Here is a 20845-nt window from a genome sequence, read left to right on the forward strand (position 1 = left end):
CTTGGGAGTCCTCACTTTTTTTTAATCTTTACAAATCCCTCTAAACTTTCTTTTATACTTTGCTTTCTTAGTTTCTTTGTGTTCAGTTGAATTTTATCGACCTCTACAATTATAAATGAATATGCACAGTAACACCCATGCCAATAGAACAAGTCTTTGTAGGAAGTGTGTTACCTATAATCAAATCAGGTTTGAACTATCCACCCCTCGCCTTTTTAAAGAGTTTCCTTCATGTGAGAATCTTCTTTATCGCATGTCTGTGTAATTGAGCAAAATCTCTCTTGGTGTGCCATTGTTGATTTGACAGTTGCTACTGCTCTGACCCGTATCAAAGCCAAATCACTTTAGAAACAACAAGTGTGATGGTCTGATATTCACAGTCTTCAACCCTCGACTCCCCGACTGCAGAACGGACTCCTTTCCACACCGACATCATTTCAGAAGACCCGAGGCAAATCACACACTAATGAACCCCAACATGAGTTTCAGTAAAGCCCATCATTCACCTGTTGGTGGCAAATGCTATGTCTGTATGCAACCTGGTGTCTACTCTGTTATTCTGTCTTGAGTTTACCAAGGGAGTTGTTTCTGATTTTAAATATGTCTTATTTCTCTCTCTGAGGTGAGGGTGGTGGTTATGGGTGAGGGGCTGGGTGGGGATTACTAAGGGCTTGCTGTAGCATCTCTGAGTTCCTTGGGTGAGGGCAGAACGGGATGATGTGTGGGTTTTGCGTTCAGTGTGTTATTTACAAAAGTGATTGTACTGTTTTGTATTGTTGTGTAGGAAAAGTGTTATGTATGCATATTTTCAATAAAGCATTCAGGGTTTTGAAAAAAAAGAATAAGTATAGTCCATGGAAGTTTGATCGGGCAGGAGCCTGTGAGGTCTGCCTATCAGATGCCAAGTTCGGCCCATCAGATGCCAATGGAGCATTTTTCTCCCACTCACACCCCCACTGTGCAGATCCAGCTCGGCCCTGCACCAATGTCTTAGGAAAAAAGCATGTTTCATGGTGGAATAACTGGGTTCGAATTATTGGTTTTGTGAATTTAGTGTTAATTTCTAAATGTTTTGAAAGCAATGTGTGGGGCCAGACCAGCTGGTGAGAGGGGATCTCCAATGCCAGAATAATTAGGAATGACAAGAACAATTGCCAATAAAGTTACATTATTTTGAGTAAGCTTTGTTGTTGGCTATACATTTCTATAGAAACGTCACCCTTTAGGAAACAGGTTCTCTAAGCATGGAAACCGGTCAAATGTGAGACCCAAAGTAATTTATGGTGAAATTATGAGTAAAAAGCCAATAAAGAAACGATAATAAAGATTTATGCACACATGTATAATAAAACCTGTAACTGAAAAATATCCTGTAGATTTCCACTTGATTGTTGTGTTGCACACAAATAAGTGACTTGATCCTGTTTGTCTATGTTGCTGTAAATGTTTTATACAAAACAAAAGAACTGACATATGTTTGAAAATAAATGACTTCCTAACTCTCATTTATAACAATGTCAAAAGAAGCAGGATGAAATGCAATTTGATAGGATTCAATAACTATTGAATTATTTCACAATTCCATGGTTTTATATTATTTCTAATCAGAATAACTGTATTTCTAGTGGTATTAATTCAATGAGTCAGCCTTAATGTATAAAAGCAAGTGATTTTCTAATGAGAGAATCTCTATCTTTCAATGAGTAGTATCATAAGACATTACAAACACAACAAGGACTGGAAATAGTATAACATTTCATTTCAATTTTATTAACATTTGGACACATTTATGCACTGTACTGTAATCTTGGAGCAAACTAGCACCAGAGCCATGCTATTTGCTATTATTAGTCTTATTTAAAAGACAATGGCAGCAAATAAGCACATGAGAAAACATAACAGCAAGTAGGAAAAGACGGCCCTGAAGTGTTTTGCACTTCAGGGCCACCATACCATTGGACTGCACTCATGTCCCTGCCTGGGACACTTTGACAATTCAGTGTGTAGAAATTGGTGACATCTAGTGGTGCAGTTGCATATTGCAGCTGAAAACCCCTCACCTCACCCTCCCCTCCCAAACAAGAGAAAGAACCTGTGGTAGTTTTTTGCTGGCATAAAAACTCACTGTTTAGTTTGTCCAGTTTGGGTTACTGTAACAACAAACATGGTGGCCTCTGTAGAGAAGACCAGCTCCAGATGTAAAATATTTGAATATAAAGGCATCAATTATTTTGGATTCAATTTCTGCCAGTAGATCCCTTTCACCTAGATCGTACACAGTGGACCTTTAACTTCCCGTGGCAAATAACGGACTAACTGTACTTTGCACAACCCAGCCTCTAGGCTAGGCGATGTAGCCTAACCCAAACCAACTAACTCGTCTTCGCAATACGTTACCCATGGCACACATATGCAGACCAAACAGGATCAAAATATCTTACACTATGTAAATTTAAATATAATATAAATATAAAAACAGGAAAAAATTTAATTTAAAAAAACAAAAACAAAAAACTGCGCACGCAATTCCTGCGCATTGGGCTTCTGCGCAGGATGTACGCAATGGGCTTCTACACAGGATGTGCGCGCGCAGTTTTTTTTCTTTTTTATATTAAATTAAATTAAAAAACATTTATATTTAATTTTATATTTAATTTTATATTTAATTTTATATCTAATTTTATATCTAATTTTTCATCATCATTTCTCAGGGGTAAATGATGCTGGTCTTCACAGGTGATTGACCAAGGCAAGCCTGTAGCCACCACCCCCCCATAAGAGATTATGTGCTTGTGTGTGTCTGTGTGGCCGGCGGCGCTTCCCGGTTCTTCCCGGCACTACGCTGCCGGTGCGAACAGCCCAAAGATTTAACACTGGCGAGGAAAGAAGGAGGAGGAGATGTTTCTTTACTTGGACAGGGGCCACTCTATTTCTCAGATATACAGCAGGAGAGACACTCGCATCACCTCTAGGTGGTCCGTCACTTCTCATTATACACACTCTTTTAACGTCTTTTCCCACAATACCCAGGTGCACTACGTCACACACTACAAACTTTCCTTAAAGGGGCAGGCCATACCTGCAACACAACAGCTCTCTGTCTCATATACAGATGGCAAGAGATGGCAGAGAGGGATTTTTACACACTGTCTAATAAAGATTCCGACAGTAAAGGTAAGGGGTAGTGATGGATAAGGTTTTCTTTAACAAGTTAAGTCTTTCATTCTCACTTTCCACCTTAAAACTATGAAAAGAACTGAACTATGAACTAGTTCAGAATTTAAATGGTGAATTTAAATATGAACGTGAACTATTCATGTTTACTTGTATGACCTGAACTTTGAACTAGTTCATGAGAGGTGTGAACTTGCACAACACTGGTGTAAACCTGATGCTGTTTCTGATGCATAGACCAGCCAGAGGATTTAAAGGCCTTGTTCTCCAAAGCTCTATGCTGAGGTTTATATTTCTAATGCAGGAGAGATGCAAAGTGTCTGTTCCGGTCAGATGATTCAATAAAGACGTGTTTTGAGATGAATGGTTTTATGATGCACAACATAAACAGAGCTAAAGTCATTTCCTTTGTGAAGCTCATCAGACCTGGTTTGTTTTGCTCCATCTCAAAGGGGCGGGGCGTCCACTCTGACGTCTCTCTCTCTCTTCCACCCTCTCTCGCTCTCTCTGCTCCTCCGTCTCCTCCTATCCCGCAGCCGAATCCAGAGCACCATCGCCGGGGGACCGAAGCGGCAGCGTACCGAGCTCCCGCTGCAGTCATGGCGGCGCCGTTAGCTCACTTCGACGAGGACTGGCAGGACTTCAACGAATTCAAGGCGTCCTCGGCCGAGTCCGCAGACCACCTGGACCTGCTCAACTCCAATGTGGGCCACCCGTCGTCGGGCCTGGACGATTTCTCCGACCTGGACCGCAGCTTCTCCGGGGAGATCTGCAGCTTCAAGTCCATGGAGGACCTCGTCCACGACTTCGACGAGAAGCTGACAGTGTGTTTCCGGAACTACAGCACAGCGACGGAGAACATCGCGCCCGTCAAACCCATCTCGGAGGACAGCTACCTGAAAGACGACGAGTGAGTGTCAATTGTTAAGTTTGTTCACGCTAACTTTTAATCTCGGAGCTAGCTAGCCGCGTTAGCCTCACCGGGCTAACAGGTCAGCCCGGGACCTTCGCTCGGTTTGAACTGTCCAGCCAAGGTTAGACATCTGCTACGTGTTCGTTAAACGAGAATATACACTTTCTGACGTATTATAAGAAAGTACGGTTGTCCTGTATAGTTATTTGTTGGTGTCTAATCTTCAGGTTGCCATTTAGAAAGTACAAGCTAATGACAAATACTAGTTGTTAGCATATTTTTGACTGGCTGGTCCTTTTTAAGAGTCAAATTTAAGAGTTCAGAACCTTCCTTATCTGTCTTATTTATGGTATTGTGTGTGTGTGTGTGTGTGTGTGTGTGTGTGTGTGTGTGTGTGTGTGTGTGTGTGTGTGTGTGTGTGTGTGTGTGTGTGCGTGTGTTAAAGGCAAGGGAGGGGTCTTGCCACGTTACCAGCCCTTGATTTTGACCCTGGATTTGGTTGTATTAGCTGTGTTTTGCTAACATACACTGTGCTCCTTTCCATGCATGTTATCCCTCATCTCTCAATGTTTACAATGCCAACATCTGCCCTCATCACCTTACCACCATTTGTTATCTCAGGCAAAAGGTCCAATATATTACCGTCTTCACATTCGCATCAATCAATCGAATCAAGTACACTCTTTTGTCTTCATGTGGACATTTCTCTCCCCAGTTGCAGAACAGCCCATTGTGCAACAGACAACACAAAACAGTACACAAGGACATATTGCGTGAAGCCAAGATTACACGGCAACATGGTATAACTTAGCAGGAACTAGTCTCATCCATCCCACACATGAGCACAGACATGACTGTAACAGATCTGCGTGAGTCACCCTCCTCTCGCCTTCTGGCCTCCTCTCCACCAGCACGAACATTGTGACACTGTTGGGTCTGGTCACATAATAACTCGGCTCTGCTCGGCGACAGTGAGACTATCGTCGTAAGTGTTCACGTCTACACACAAGTGTCTTCACGTGAATCTTGCAGCGAGAATATTTAACATGCAACTCAAATTAAAGTATATATATTTTTAATGTTGCTCTAAATTGTACACAACTAACATACGACTTACAGCTCGATGTAGGAACAGGCGTTTCAGTTTTATAAATGGCTGATGAAGACTACCACAATGCATTTGGAGTTTGGTTTCCATACTCTTTGCATCAACTGGGGTAACGACCAGTCCAAGGTGTTGAGTTTTTGAAATAATTTATTGGCAGGATTGCCACATCTAAAATAAAGCGGGGCACAGTCGAAGTTGCTTTCATTTTCACTACTGCTTCAGAGCATTTGTTACTCTTATTTAATGGTTACTACTTAAGATATTTCATGTATGATTCGTTGTTTCTGTATCGTTATAAATTGAACATCTTCAGGTTTAGGACTGTTGATCATGGACTCTTACAGTGATGTCAAGTTGTTTCAATATCCATAGAACAAAGGATTGATAAATAAAGAAACTGATCAGCAGCTTCCATTAGTTACAGCTCGAATTGGCTCATCTGCTGATTAGTCTTTTCCAAATCCATGTACTGTTAGAGGGTCCGTCACGTTTCCCTAAAGGTTTAGGTGCAGTCTTTGTTTTTGTTTTTGTTCAGTCAGCTGTCTATAACTAAAACTTGTACAGTTTACTAACTCATTCGACTGAATCAAGGGAGTTGTATTACTAACTAATTAGTATCAGTTGAACATCATTCCAGCTCTATAAACGTGTGAAGTAGTTGGTGTATTTTAGTATGGTAGGTTATTAACACTGAAGCCAACATTAGACAAATATATAGTGGTTACATCACAAAAAAAAATTGGAATTCGGGAGAGCTCGTTACATGCTTGTTACAGGTAAAGAAAGAGAGGAAGGAGGAAATTAAATAATTGGACAGCAGCCTGCTGAAGCCCAAAGAGCAGTGCCAGGCTCAGTGAGAGTCTTTTCTGGATGGCTGCGCTTTTGCGGGACGTGCCTAGGCGCTTAACAAGTTCTCCAATAAGACTGAGGCCGAGAGGAACAACGGGGGCTGACAAGAAGGAAGTGTGTTTCAGTTATAGTGTACAGACGAGGCCAAATGTGTTTGTCTCAAAACCAAGTCGTGTATGTGAATCATGTTCGCCCATGTGCACAACAACACAAAACAGCAAAAATGTATCTGAGCAAATAATCCAGACAAATTGGCTCAGAGCTGAGGAAGAAACAAGTGAACTGGTTCCTTGAAATCTGGAGGAGACTTGTTTTTAAAAAATACTCTCAGCGAAACTGACGCTAATTGTGCTTTCTGGCGTTCACTCGTGTCACGTGTCCGAGACAGTGTCATCGCTCGTGGTGCAAAAGATATTTCCTGCCAGCCTTTGTCCTATTTAGAACAACCCAGCAGCCCCTAACTCGCCCAAGCTGTGCAAGAGCACTTCAGGGAGAAACATCCAAGTTACATAAACATTTGTCCGTGAGTGTGAGTGTGTGAACGAGGGGGTATGACGATGCAGAGCCACTCTGACACATGGGTTCACAGCATCCATCCTCGCTCTGCTCGCAGCAGTCAGTGCCAGGAACAAATACACAGAGACTTGCACGTGGGTATGAATTTGTATGCATCCTGTGTTTCTGTCATGGTGTTTGAAATTCGGCAGTTGTTTATCTATTTCTGCCACATTATGGTAATTTAGAAATTACCTGGAACCATGAGGAGCAGCCATTTTCAAACCAGGGGTGCTCTGCTGCGACGTGTTGTCGGCCAACTTTCATGCGCCACAGTACTGCACACATTTAACAATCTGCTGCTATAATGCACGGTCTCTGAATTAGCCAGTGTTTACTGTGTGTTAGTGATATAGACCCACAGTTCATGGGTTATAAAAGCACACTTCATTTTTTAGGTTGAACTACCGTCGGTGTGTCTCACTGGTGAATCATGTCATTCGGGAGTTGTTACATTCTTCAATGGATTCAGGCGACTGCTTTGAGATGCAGCAGTAGGAACGCGGTGACGTGGTGAGGGGGCGGCTGGGAAAGAAGCCACAGCACTGCCAAGTAATGCTGTGTCACAGTAAAAAGAGAAGGACGCAGGGCTTGTTGTTCATACTGTGAGCTCACAAACTTCGCCTATAGCTTTCTTTTTTAACTTTTAAAGAATTATTTTTTGGCATTTTTAATGCTTTATAGTGCTGATAGTGCAGAGAGAGACAGAGTTGAAATGGGGCAGAGAGGGGAGTGACATGCAGAAACGACCGCGGGCTGGAATCGAACCCGGGTCCGCTGCTGGCCTAGGCCCATGGGGGGGACGCCCTACCAACTGAGCTAAGGGCGCCCCCCTTTTTTAACTTTTAGATATGATGTTATTCTGCTGTCCTTATTAAATCCCTTTTCCTTTGTTCCAGGGTGTGGAACGCTCTGACAGATAACTATGGCAACGTGATGCCTGTAGACTGGAAGACATCGCACACTCGCTCCCTACACCTGCCCGTCCTCAACCTCACAGACCATGAGGTACCGCACACTCGCAGTCTGTGGCGATGTTGAATGTTTCTTCATATTAATGTTCGTCTTTTCCCAAAATGCTACCCTCCTGAAGAAGAGCAGACAGACGATGTAAACAGTATCCCACCCCCTTCGACCTGCTCAATTCCCTTTCTGTTCTCTCATCCATGTTCTATCTCTCTCTGTATCTCAATCCTTCCCTGATGGACAGAAGCTGGACAACCAGTCTCTTGATCTGTCCGACGACGAGGAGCTGAGGGAGCAGATGGACATGCACTCAATCATCGTCTCCTGCATCAACGACGAGCCGCTCTTCACAGCTGAACAGGTGATACATTCATTCACACACGTGCGTGAATTGCACCACATTGTGGTTTTGTTACATACAGGATTTTTTAAAGAGGCAGAAGAGGAAGAAGTCACATACTAATTATAACAAAAAAAGACTTCACTTCATGCATGAATTTGTACTGATTTGGATATAAACTGCAACGTGACTGGTTGGAGGAGGCACAACACCACAGGGTGGTAACTCTAGTTTGATCACATGATTATGTAAAACATTTTCTAAGAAGGAAACTACAGACAGACTGAACTGAGAGGATCTAAAGCAATGTTCCAAGAATAGCTTGATTAGATACGTGTAGCTGTAGCTATAATTATCTTTTAAAATTAAATACTCCTCTGCTTAAGAGCCGCACATACATTTCGTTTGACTGCACATCGCCTGATGTTCTCCATTTGGGCAAGCTTTGGCTGTGGTGAGACATGCAGGTCACTAAGCCTGAACATGTACTTAATGTGGGTGCATTTCTATTGTTTGTGGTGTTGTCTAGGTGATAGAGGAGATAGAAGAGATGATGCAGGAGTCTCCAGACCCAGAGGACGATGAGAGTCCCTCCCAGTCCGACCTGTCCATGCTCTCTCAGGACCTCCACGCTCTGAAACGCTCCGGCTCCAACACCAGCTACGAGGACCGTGAGTTCCACCGTGGCCTTGTACATTTACAGTGAAGAGAAGGAAAATCACAAAGCCTTGAAAGTTACTGTGCTCGTGCGCCTTGTGAGCACCAGTGTGCTCATGCGCCTTTTCACACTGGAGCTTCACTCAATGAAGTGTAATGGGTCAGACAATACATCACAAGAAGAAACACCTCCCCACATGAGATACCATTCTTATGTAATGTGTAACAAATACAAAAAGACAGCAGTTGTGTTATAACTACATGTTATATAAACAACAGCATCAATTTGGCTCGAACACAATTTCTATTCTCAGAGCGTCGACTGAGCAGCTGCATCCAATTTGCCTTAAGGCTATACATGTTATCTCAGTTGTCTGTGTATAAAATTACAGTATGTTTGTTTATATAGTAGAGTATAGTATAGTAGAGCGTTCCTAATGTGTGAGAAAGTGTATTTACAATATTTATACTCCGACACTTTCTCTCCATCAGATTGATAAACGATAGATTTTGCCACGACAAGTGTAAGTTGGTAACATCGTTTTCCTTTAACACATTTACTGGAATTTAATCTGGTGCAGTTACCATTTTAAATGCATACATAAAATATTTAATCTACCCTTTTTCCCTTATTAAAAGAGTATAAGGGCCATGCATAAGGATTTAAATATATGTTTTTCCCTTATACGTTTTTCAAGAATAAAGTTTAAATGTCCAGAATTAAGTTGAAATAAACCGATGGAAGTTAATTTCTTTTGAATATCAAGAATAATGAGGTCAACTCCTCTGGTCCGTTATCAAATCCACCATATTAGTTCTGAACACAAACTTTTAGCCTCTAATGAATAACCTTTTTTATTTCAGTCAGTCGCTTCTTACAAACCATTTTGTGTGACTCTTAACTAATTGTTCTGTTGGGAGCCTTCATAATAATTAAATGATTCATACTTAGTAACACATGGTTTTATACACCATCTCCAGGGCTGCGTCAGCTGTCTGTTTCTGAACTGACTGAGAATCTGGAGGAAGTGGAATCAGCCATTTGCCGCTACAGTGAGGAGCTGATCCAGGCTCTGGCCCTGAGAGATGAACTGGAATATGAAAAGGAGGTACTATATGTTTTTAATTTTCTTCTGTGTTGCATCAATGTGACCACAACAAGGCAAAAACCGGAACAAAATGTGTGTCTGACGATTATAAAAGCTGACCAAAATGACCCGATTATTTAGAGCATTAAAATCAACTTGAGAGTAGAGCGTCATTTGAAATGTTAAAAACATTCAGCGAGAAAGGTCAGCGAGTCTCTGGCGGCTTAATTTTTTTTACAGTGTCACTTGGACATGTGTTTATCCTGGTGAATTTTTAACCATAGATAAAAATAGAATTGTTGTTGCGTGTATAAATAAGTGCAAAGCGTAAATTTGAACGTGATGTTGAAATCAGCATGAATAAACCGGAGCCGTGTCTGAAAACAGGTGAAGAACAGCTTCATCTCGCTGCTGATCGACGTGCAGAACAGACAGAAGGAGCACCGCGACCTGCTGCGCAAGAAGAAGAAAATCCGAAGCACGACTACGACCGCGCCCAACGGCCAGAGGATAACCAGCACGCACATACATGGCACGGTGAGTCGTGTGATGATGACGACAAGTGAAACTGACGCATATTAACCCCACGTACTTGTTGTAATTATAATTAGGGGCATGCATGGTGAAGACCTGACTGTTTGCATGGGGGAGCTGCTTTTAGTCCAGCACTGGGTTTGTGGCTAGACCTTTCCTTCTATCCTCTAATATTCTCTGTACCTCCTTATCTCTCTTCACGCTCTTCTTTTCCCCCTCTTTCCTCTCGCTCCGTTTAGCTCCTCACTTTGGAGGGACTCTCCAATGTCATTCAAAATGGTCTCCGTCAAACTTTTGGCAACACAGGAGGGGACAAACAGGTGCCCCTGCTCTTTATTTCCACTGAAGGAAAAATCGGTTGAATTTTTCTTACTTTCTTCCCAGTCTGGCACGTTTGTTTTCTTTTCTACAGCTTCCATCGCTGGCGTTTGGTGTGCTCTGTCGTTTCTTTAGTCTGTCTCATCTCTGTGGTTGATTTTTCTCTTTTTCGTCACTTCATATCTTATACCTGATTTCATCAATCAATTATTCATTTTTATTTTGCAGCTTTTCCTGGGTCATAATCTCAATTTCCTTTGTTTCAAACCAGGATGATACAGTAACAAAATCTGTGCTTTTGATTTGTTTCCTCTGCCTCTACTCTAATAGGCCCCTGAATGGATGAAACCATTGACATTTTCATTTATCCTAAATTCATATCATCTACATTACGCTTGAAAACAGCATGTTTTATACCATTGTATTGAGCTATGCCTATTGTTCTTCCAAGTTTAAATGAGATGACTATAATTCAAATATTAAGTGTCATTGTGTCTTACATGATGTTTTCCTCTCAGTACCTGACCACAGTAATCCCTTATGAGAAGAAAGCCGGTTCCCCGTCAGTAGAGGACCTCCAGATCCTCCAGAAGAGTGAGTGCACCCCCCCACACACACACACACACTCACACATAATGAATAAAGTTAGATGTAATGGTATTTGTTTTCCCTCAATGTGTTTTGACTTCATAACGTAATGCACTGCTTTCTGTCTCTCTGCTAGTCCTCCATGCCATGAGGGACGACAGTGAGAAGGTCCCTGCTCTGCTCACAGACTACATTCTCAAAGGTAAACACACTTTGACCTCAGAGAGCAAACAACTGCAGTTAAGTCCAGATTGTTTCTTGCAGCAAAAGCCTTTTAGGATGGAAATAATTTGTTTCTAACACGTCGGCTAAAAGTGACATACATTTAAAGATTATTGTGTAACAGCCAGTTGACTGTTCATCCTGTTCAGACCTGGTATGAACATCTGTCCTGAGTGATCCAATCAGAATGTGGTCTGGCCACATTCTTTTTACTGTTTGAAAGCAAATGAAGAAACGCCTACTCAGCTGACGTCCTCTGAGCCGCTACATGTCGTCACAGGAGACACATTCAGAACGCATTTCAGTTCCATGTGTGAAAAGACAGCTTGACTCTGAATCTCTGATCAGATCCCTCAGGACGGGTGTTAATACCAGGTCCGAACGAGACCTTTGATTGTGACCATTCCACCTAAGAACACAAACAAAAGAAAACTGTAACACCAAATGTTTAATGAAGGAAGACAAACAGATGCCTTTCTTGCCGCCCTTCACTGTTGACCATGTACCTTCCTTGTCTCTCGTCTGTGCTGCACTGTCCTTAGCTCTGGTATGAGAGCAGTGGAAACTGAGGTTTGTGAGGCACTGGGACATTAACACCGACTCTTCACCTTCAGCTTTCAACTCTGAGCCCCTTTTCTCTTTCTCTCTCTCCTTTCTCTCTGTGTAGTCGTACTTTCGACCCCCCATTCAAAGCAGAGGCCTCCCCTCACCCTTCGCTGTAGCGCCTGTCATGTCACTTCACCTTCCCCGAAACGCCCCAAACACACTCACACACATAATTCCCCTTTAACTGCGATCTTGTAGCAGCAGCTGTTCTTGTCTGCGTCTCATCTTTAGCTCTTTTCCTTACTGACCACCACCTCACACTTCTCCCTGTGGTAGATGCTCTTCCGTCCTTCATAGATCTCACAGCTTTCACCGAACAGCACTGCTGATCAACAAATCAATTTTTTGTCTCCACAGTTCTTTGTCCCACGTAAAAGCCAAAGGCAGAGCCTCATGTTTCCAGGACCTTCCACTGGACCATCAGAAGAGGATTGATCTGGTAATCTGGAAGAATCCAGACGTTGGATTCAAATCCAAACCTTCCTCCCAATTTTCCACAACATAGACTTTTCCTCCTCGTGGTATTTTATTTTTTTACTCTGCCACATCGTTGATCCTTAAATTTTAACTCCAGGTATAACTCCCTGCTTTATAAAGTTATTTTTAATCCTTACATTTTTTTCTACAACCTTCTATTTCCTGACTGCACGATGACTTATGTCTAATGATGCCAGTAATCAGTATTAGTCTGAACACCTCACTTCCTGATTGGCCAGTGGCTCTTGAATGATGAAGGGTCAGGGAAACATGTTAACCTTTTTTGATTCTGTGTGAGGGAAGTGTTCAGTTTGTTTTGTGTATTTAAATTTAATTTGCATCTGTCTAGTTCAGTCCCTGCACAAAAAACAAATATCCGGAAATTCCGGATGTTAAAGAGCCAGGCGAGTCTTGGTATTAATTATAAATCCTGTTTTTCCTGCTTGGAAAAGTTAAAGTAAATTAATTTCAAAGATCTGAAATCGTAGCCCTACCTCTGTTGCAAGTAAGTTTGAAGTTAAAAATCTATATTAGTTGTTATTTTGAATGTTAAAATGAAATATTTTGTATACTATCATTGCACAGTTTTGGGAACGTTTCACTTAAAAAAAAGGGAACAAAGTCATCAGACTTGAGAAAGTAATTGCTGGATGAACAAACATGTAGAGAATATTTTTGGATAAGGAGTTTTTTTTAAATGAGATTAAGGACTTGCCAGTCGCCACTTTTGTGACCACGTCGCAACATCATTATGTAAATGCTGCCCTTTGACCTCTGAACCCTCGAGTAGTGATCCCCTCCCAGATATCTTCATCACCTCCCGGGAGTCATCATCGCAGGAGTCTGCAGATACCTCATGTTTTGCATTTTTTTTTGTGCAACTCGTTGAATCCCTGGATAAATAATGTAGTTAAGGTTTTTTCAGATATGATAATTGTGTAGCTTCTATTGTAAGTTAGCTTTCTCTCTATCTGTTAGCCCTTAAACTGTTCTGTAAACTCTAGGTTTATTGTAGTAGCACTTAAGTCACTGTAAGTGGTCTGGTCGTGTAGTAGTGGAATATGTGATGGGTGTTCTTTAGAGTGTCTCACTAGATAAGCGTTAGACGAAGCTTAGGAACTAAGGCGAGGGGCACAGAAAAACGTTCCACTGCATTTTTGTCATCATGTATCCCGTTCCATCTACTTATCAGTCAGCATGCGCATTAGAATTTAAAGAGCCATAAAGGGACTCTCCACTAGTTTTCACACTTTTCAAACAAAAAACTAAACAAGAGGAGCTTTGTCAAAGTTGAGACTTCATTTTTATTGCATGATAATATCTCTGCTTGGGCTTAAAACTACACAAACTAACTATTGACTGATTAAAACTCAGGGCATGGAGATTGAAAGATGCCAGAGTCCAATTTAAAAACATGCCATCAAGTTGCATTTTGGTAAACGTAGGACATATATCAGTGCATCTCATCCTCGGCCTCTTCAGTTTTGACCATTTATTTTTAGTGCATGTCTTGCCCAAAGACTCTATAAAGATGGATGACACGTCTCCACTTTCTCCCACTGTCTAGAAATGAGGCCCAAATACCCTGGATACTGCCTCCATGCGCCGATGACATCATTTAGAGCAGGACAATAAATCTGTGCAGGACAATGGAACCGTGGTCTTTAGTTCCCTGTCGTCCATCTTTATAAAAGACCCATGGTCTTGCCACAGGTCTTGTCTCATATTAAAACCACGCTACACCAAATCTAGCATTAGACATCATGTCATGCACTCAGTTAGTACAGTAACATTCAAATCACCAGCTACTACAGGTGAACCACACGCTGTCGGATCAGGTCCAGTCGAGCTCTCAAGTATGAGGTTTACAATTTGGTTAGAACGCTACTGAGTCCGTGTTTCTGACATTGTGACAGCTAAACGGTAACTTTGTGCACTCTGTGCTCTTTTGCCTACTAAATCTCATTTTAAACAGCCGGAGCAGATGGAGGCGATCATGGTAGTCTCTTGACTAAATCAGGGTAGCATTACACATGTTGAATACGTCTCTGGTAGTAGTAGTTGTATTGTAGGTGTAGCCAGCAGTTTAATGAAATGTACGATGGCCGCCCAGTAGCATCTGCTTGTTACAGCAGTGACTATAACAAAGTTGTAACATAAAAGGGCAGACGAGGAAGGAAAAGGGGGCGATAAAGATAAACATTGCGGATGTTGGGGACGATTGCACAAAGGATGCAATTGACATTTATTATTTTGTAAAGAATGACCAGCTCCTCGTGCTATGTTTAACTATTTTTATGTACTGATGCCCGCTTTGAAAACATTCACAGCTTAGCATGTGCTGCATGCACTTTACTGCTGCAAACACATTCTTAATAATTAATAATGTTATTTCTGTTTACGGATATTTTGATGTCACACGAAAAAGGAAAGTTGATTTGAAATAGGAAAAGAAAAACTCGAGGGTGATTCACAAGCCTTTTTAAGAAAACATCACTCAGCTGATCATAATCTGGTAAATACAATATTTCAGAGAAAATAGTTTCTACCCAGACTTTTTAAATGGACTTTAAATTTTCGAATGAAATGGCCGTCAGCGTCGAGGTCATGGCTGGATCTCGTTACTGCAGGAACTAATCTCGGGGCCAGAGCCGCTCTCCTGGCCTCCTCTTAGCAGACATATCAGTGTATCTACAATTTAGAGATTTATATTTATATATATGTACAACAGAACAAGCAACAGAGAAAAAAAAAAGGAGGCTGCCTTTGTAAATGCCTGAAACCTTTTTGTACTTCAAAACTAGTTCCTCTTTTTGTTTTTAATGCAATATAATTCCCCAGTTTGGGGTATTTTGTTTACTGTCTTGTGTGGTACTGCAGTATATTAATTTATTATGTAAATGTTCATTTTGTAACCTTAGTGGTGACTGTAATGGTGCAAGTGTTTGTGCCCACATTGCATTGCAACTCATTTCAAATAAATTGATATGTGAAGACTTGAATGTGGTTTGGATTCTCTGTTAGGTGGGTTTGTGTAAATCGTGAAACACATTTCCGTCACAAACATAAGCATTTTTATTAAAAAAAATTGTGTTCCTAAAAACTGTCGATGCATATAAAAAGGAAACTGGCCTTTAGTTTTTGTGTTCTACTCGAAAAGTTTCCCCAGAAGATTTAAAATAACATCTGAAGATACAATGATTTAAGCAGCAGCTTTTAATGAAGTAAATTCATATTCTGAAGCCTTGCTCAAGAGTTTAGCAGATTTCTTTCTCTCATCCCTTTTTTTAATTTAAATTTTAATTAATTAAAAAGAGAGTTTGTCAACCCTGGATACAACACATATTGCTTATCCTTCAAAGGCTTGAATGTAACATTATATATTGAACATGTCCGTAAATAAACATGTTTCTAAACTCAAAATCATAACTATGCTCTGCTGCTTCTTCCACTATATCTTTGGTTTGTTTAGTCTTTTTCTGTGCGTGTTCTGAGTCTTTATTCAATGACGAAAAAATAATAATTTGAGCATATTTCCTTTTTTCATTAGAGTTCTCCACAAAAGCAGGTTCTTCCTCTTTCCACTAAATAGAAATATTTTTTTGTCCTGTTGTGTTGAATAGAAGCTCCTGTTTTCTCACTTCTGTCTTCTCTAAGTTGTCACAGTTATTCCAACGGTCTCCCATCACGGATCATGTCGACTTCCTCTTCCTTCATTCTATCAGTTCCATCCAGCTGTGACCTCTGACACTGTAAACTCCGGGTTGGAGAGAAACACAGAGTGGATTTAATGTGACCCTTTGGCCGTGTCTTCCCGTGAGGGTCTGAGGTCGTCCTCATGCTTGTGTCAGTGAACATTGTGTGCTCCTTCCTCACAGTGCAAATATAATGCAGACAGATAGAGAGAGAGAGAAGTGTGTCTGGCCACATTTTAGTTATTGACACATTTTCAACTGTGGTGTCATGATGAAAGTTCCAATGGCTTTGCAAGAGGGTTGGGTCTCTGCCTATATATTGTATAAATATGCCAAGGGGTAGTTATTTTTAGATAAGACTAATAACAAACCTCTATGGTTAACTGTTTCAGTTCAATATTTTTTAACAACTCTTTCTATTAGTGTGGTCAGATTTAAAAACGAGACAAATGTAATAATGCAATAAAAAACAAGGCTCAAGTATTATCAGCATATGATTTAACTGAGAAGAGGTTTTATGATAATAATCATCAGTGCCCTTTGAAAACGTAGTGTGACAACAAAGCCAGCTGCCTCTAAACAGTGTGGCAACAAAGGCAGCTGCCTGGGGAAGTGCCTCCATGACCTGCCCCTCACACGATTTGAGCTCGCCCTTACTGCTACAACTGGATTAGTCATAAGTATTTTGCTTTGGTAAATAACAAGACTCCGCCCCAAGATTTCCGCCGTCACTGTCACTGTTTACCAATACTTCACCCAACCTTCCGTCGGCATCGTGGCATTTTGACTGAACTATCCCTTTAAAGGTCCAGTGTGTAGAATGTAGTGACATCTAGTGGTGAACCTGTGGTATCGTCAGTTATAAACAGGACTACTGTAAGAAACATGGAAGCCTTCATGACTTCAAGACTTTATGTCATATATACAACAATTACATACAGCAGTCGCTTGCATGAAATTCTTGAGTCAGACCCGTTCACTCCATTAAGGACCTACTCCTGACGTAAATATAGAAGTATATTAATATGAAGGCCTATTCTCGGTTCAAAAAAGTCCTCTTCACCTAAATCTTACACACTGGACTTTTGAGTGATAAAACTAAGCTTCTAATGAACAAACAGGGCTTTATTCTGTGTGTTTTAGCCGAGAGCTCAGTGAAGTAAAGCGACCCAGCCAACAGAAGCATGAGCTGGCAGTGTGGTGCAGCTCAGCCCATTTTGATGGATGAGGGGGTTGTGCGGAGGGCAGTTGATGAGCAAACTCCTCGAGATCAGGCTGGAAGAATTACCAGGGCGGAGGGAGTACTCTTTAAGGAAGTCCTCACGATACGTCTGGACTTCAAATGTAAGAAAAACGTTGTGAAAATATCAATCAGTGTATGAGAGTGAAATGTGCTAATGTACGTGAGATGTCGTCTGTTCGCAGACATCCTGAAGATTGACAACCTCTGGGACTTCACATCCTTGACCAGGCTTTATTTAAACAACAACTTCATTAAGAAGATTGCGGGTGTGGACCATCTGGTGAATCTGAAATGGCTCAGTAAGATGAAGCTTTGTATTTGCAGTATGGTATGGTTCAAAAACATGTATTGAGTCCAATAACTACCACAAATAAACATCATTCTGAATGTGTCTTTTAGATCTGTCATTCAACAGAATAGAAAAAATCGAGGGTCTGGCGTCGCTGCGGAAGCTCGAACTTCTGAACTTGTCCAACAACAGAATCTCCGTCATTGAAAACATCGATCAACTTGGCGCTCTCACGCATTTCGGCATCGCAAACAACCTCCTTGAACAACTGGATAATGTAAAAAAAACAACAAATCACTTTGTCTGTCACGTATATTAAATGTAATGGGTCGATTTGCAACATCTGTGTACTGCGTTATCTTTACACAACATGTACCCTAATGTAATTCTAATTCATTTTAAAGGTGCTCTGCCTCAGGGAAATCCAGAAGCTGTTCACTCTCAACCTCTCTGGAAATCCTCTCTCAAAGGAGGAGGATTACAGCTTATTCATTGCGGCCTTCTTTCCAAACTTGAGGTGCCTGGACTACAGATTAATTAGTGAGGAGACAGTACGTATAAATAATGATGACAGTTGTAATCTATTGTGTTCTGCTTTGAAGCAAACGTATATTTTACAGCTAATGTTCTATAAAAGCCATGACACGGACTAGGTCTCTTTCCAATGGTGATATTGTATTAAAACTCCCTGTGCAGAAAAAGGAAGCATCTATCAAATACTTCGGTGCCATTGAGAAAATTAGACAAGAGCAGATGCAGAAACAACAAGCCGACGATGCCGAGCAAAGCCAGAGAGCGGAACTCCAATTGCACAGGGTAACCTATAAGCTCTTGTTTGGGATGCACAATCTCTCCCTCTCTCAAACGCACAAATGCACAGTGTGACAGGTCAGCTCTCTTGCCCTACAGGACGCCTTTGTGGAGTTCCTCAATGGATCTGATCTGTTTAAGAGCATGTTCAAAGATGATCCAGAAGCAGAGACCCTACAAAGTGTGACAGGAGTGGCCGACCTGCTTAAAACATATCCTTTGATTCTTGGCTTTCTCATCCATGCTGGTGTATTGATGATATAATAATCTGGGAAATCAGTGCTTAAACTTCCTTGACCCGACGCTTACCTTTGAGCAGGAAATGGTGGAGCTGTGTGAGCAGGTATTCGAAATAGGCCTGGCAGAGCATAAACAAAGAGAGGCAGAGGTCAACTCCTTCCTTAGTGGTCGCACAAAGATTGTGACAGATCACCAGAAGAAAGCATCGCAGATTTTGGTAGAATTTGAGGAGCGACACCATGGGGTGAGCTGGGCCATACATGATGTTTTTAAAGGACTTGCGCCGTAGATTTTAAAAAGATAATAACTTATTAAATCTGCTTTTAGTGGAGAAACCTCTCTGATGTTCATGACACAAATGGGTTTCCCTGGTGTAGAACGTATATACTTATTTTATGCCTTTCTAGAGGACTTGGGAGTTGCAGCACTTATCGGACCAAGACACACTGCAGGTCAAGGTCGGCCACTGCAACGATGCAATCAACCAGCTCTCAGCCGCCCTAATGTCACTGGAGCTTAGGCTCCACAAACAGGTGGAAGTAAGTGTGCGTGTGTTTTTGTGTTAGTGTTTGTGTAAGCTGGAAGTTAATGTGTAACTGTGTACAAATTATTATAGATGCTATAGACTTAGATTAAATACTTTTAAATACTCTTTTTTTTATAAATTTCAGGACATCATCAAAGAGTTGGACATCAATATCTCAGACATGGTTGGCAGCTTCACTGAAACTGTTCAAGGAATATATCCTTTTACATTGTGTATGCATCATTTGCAATGACATGAAGTCAGTGTTGTTGTATTTAGACGGAGACACAATATCAAGCCACATCTTAATACAATACCAGATTAATGCACCAAAGCATAATGGCAAGAACCAGCTCTGTTTACCCGAGTCTTACCCTCAGGAAACCCCCTTCACTTTCTCTTAATCCACCTGTACCTGTTACCTGCTTTGACCTGTCAATAATGAAGTCCTGTGTAAATGACGTCTTTAACTCAAACCTACATTTGCCCAATGTCGAGATCTGGAGGATAATTATCATCGGAATGTGGGAGATATTGCTTTGGCAACCCTGGATAAAGTGGCCTCGGGCAGCGTGATAAAGGACATGTCAGGTGACGCTAGATGGGTCAGTGTTATCTCTTTTGTATCCAACTGGCCTAATGATAGGATTATAGTCACTGTAGACTGCCATAGCCTCGTAATCAAAGCACTGCTTACAGAATATTACTGCCTTCACACCATTTTGACACTCCAGTGTTATCCTACAGCCACCCCTCTTAAAGATGTTATATATGAAAATACAAAGCAGAATCCTTAGCTAAAGTGAACGCTGATGGCAGATATTAATCTCAATTGGTCCGATGATGCAAACCCATGGGTCATTACCAGTGTCAGTGGCCTCACACCCTCTTGCCTGTTCTCTCTCCACAGCTGTTTACAAACAGAAACATGGTGATGGACGCACTGGCCACAGCCCACGATAACCACCTGATGAAGATCAATGACAAAGAGACTCAGATGGTTGCAGGTGTCAGTGCCTGGAAGGTGTCTCTCATTAAAGGGGTAGGGAGCTGGAATCACCTTGGAACAAGCAGCCCAGTTTATATTTTGTGTGATTTGACGAACGTCACCTTCTTAACTCACTTTTCTTGTCATCGTTTGCCTTTTGTCTTTAATGCCTTATTACAGATTCAAAACAAAGAGCTTAAGCAGAACCCCGCGACCCTCAGATATATTGAGTACCTGTGGGAACAGATGGAGGAGTTCCAGTTGCAGGATCTTTGAGTCAAACATTCATTTCATTCACATATCGGTGAACAGGACACTCTCACAGCCTTCTGGGACCACTGTCATACAGCAAATGTCAACGTCTTTTTTGAGACAATAAAGAAATATTGATAACCATTATGCTGCTTCAGCTCTTTCCTTGATCCCCAGATGAGCAAATACGTGTGTCTTGTTTTATTGTGGTGCAGGCAACTCTCTTTAAATGGCCCATATTTTACACTTCTCTGGGACTTACTTTGAGGTATTGGCACCCCTGAGATGATATATCAGTGGTTTGAATTCTAAAACTCTGCTGCTATGTTATTCCATGTTTTCGAAGCTGCAGACAGAACAGGCTGTTTTGGCCTTCCTCTTGAGCCCCTCCTCTGATTGGCTGACTT

General features: G+C 41.4%; 2 protein-coding genes across 5 annotated transcripts; both read left to right on the forward strand.

The window, feature by feature from the left end:
- The first annotated feature begins 3693 nt into the window (after window positions 1–3693).
- On the forward strand, window positions 3694–15397 carry LOC133973368 (fasciculation and elongation protein zeta-2-like). Of its 4 annotated transcripts, XM_062411175.1 has the most exons (11): window positions 3703–4084; window positions 7499–7607; window positions 7810–7926; window positions 8435–8576; window positions 9544–9671; window positions 10038–10187; window positions 10424–10504; window positions 11021–11096; window positions 11227–11292; window positions 11855–11882; window positions 12276–15397. In XM_062411175.1, the coding sequence occupies exons 1-10, from the start codon at window positions 3774–3776 to the stop codon at window positions 11863–11865; spliced, it is 1191 nt and encodes a 396-aa protein (XP_062267159.1). In that variant the 5' UTR covers window positions 3703–3773; the 3' UTR covers window positions 11866–11882; window positions 12276–15397. The 4 variants fall into 4 exon arrangements, with proteins under 4 accessions (XP_062267161.1, XP_062267159.1, XP_062267158.1 ...); XM_062411177.1 differs by lacking the exon at window positions 11855–11882 and having other exon boundaries at window positions 3694–4084; XM_062411174.1 differs by lacking the exon at window positions 11855–11882 and having other exon boundaries at window positions 7813–7926.
- Window positions 15398–17245: 1848 nt separating this feature from the next.
- On the forward strand, window positions 17246–20501 carry LOC133973799 (dynein regulatory complex subunit 3-like). The gene is made up of 12 exons (XM_062411852.1): window positions 17246–17434; window positions 17516–17632; window positions 17733–17899; window positions 18027–18173; window positions 18319–18438; window positions 18532–18644; window positions 18742–18916; window positions 19080–19211; window positions 19344–19414; window positions 19680–19803; window positions 20109–20240; window positions 20367–20501. Exons 1-12 carry the CDS (start codon window positions 17275–17277, stop codon window positions 20460–20462), a joined length of 1554 nt encoding a protein of 517 aa, XP_062267836.1. The 5' UTR covers window positions 17246–17274; the 3' UTR covers window positions 20463–20501.
- The last annotated feature ends 344 nt before the right edge of the window (window positions 20502–20845 follow it).

The sequence above is a fragment of the Platichthys flesus genome, chromosome 18, assembly GCF_949316205.1.
Source record: "Platichthys flesus chromosome 18, fPlaFle2.1, whole genome shotgun sequence".
In the NCBI taxonomy this organism is placed as follows: Eukaryota; Metazoa; Chordata; class Actinopteri; order Pleuronectiformes; family Pleuronectidae; genus Platichthys; species Platichthys flesus.

What these genes read in the sequence shown, in the direction of transcription:
- LOC133973368 (XM_062411177.1), top strand. Translation starts at nt 3,774, where the DNA reads ATGGCGGCGCCGTTAGCTCACTTCGACGAGGACTGGCAGGACTTCAAC. An exon ending in TCAACCTCACAGACCATGAG is followed by an intron (nt 7,608 to 7,809) that starts GTACCGCACACT and finishes CCTGATGGACAG; the next exon opens with AAGCTGGACAACCAGTCTCT. An exon ending in CGCTCTTCACAGCTGAACAG is followed by an intron (nt 7,927 to 8,434) that starts GTGATACATTCA and finishes GGTGTTGTCTAG; the next exon opens with GTGATAGAGGAGATAGAAGA.
- LOC133973799 (XM_062411852.1), top strand. Translation starts at nt 17,275, where the DNA reads ATGAGCTGGCAGTGTGGTGCAGCTCAGCCCATTTTGATGGATGAGGGG. An exon ending in GGTGAATCTGAAATGGCTCA is followed by an intron (nt 17,633 to 17,732) that starts GTAAGATGAAGC and finishes TGTGTCTTTTAG; the next exon opens with ATCTGTCATTCAACAGAATA. An exon ending in TCCTTGAACAACTGGATAAT is followed by an intron (nt 17,900 to 18,026) that starts GTAAAAAAAACA and finishes TTCATTTTAAAG; the next exon opens with GTGCTCTGCCTCAGGGAAAT.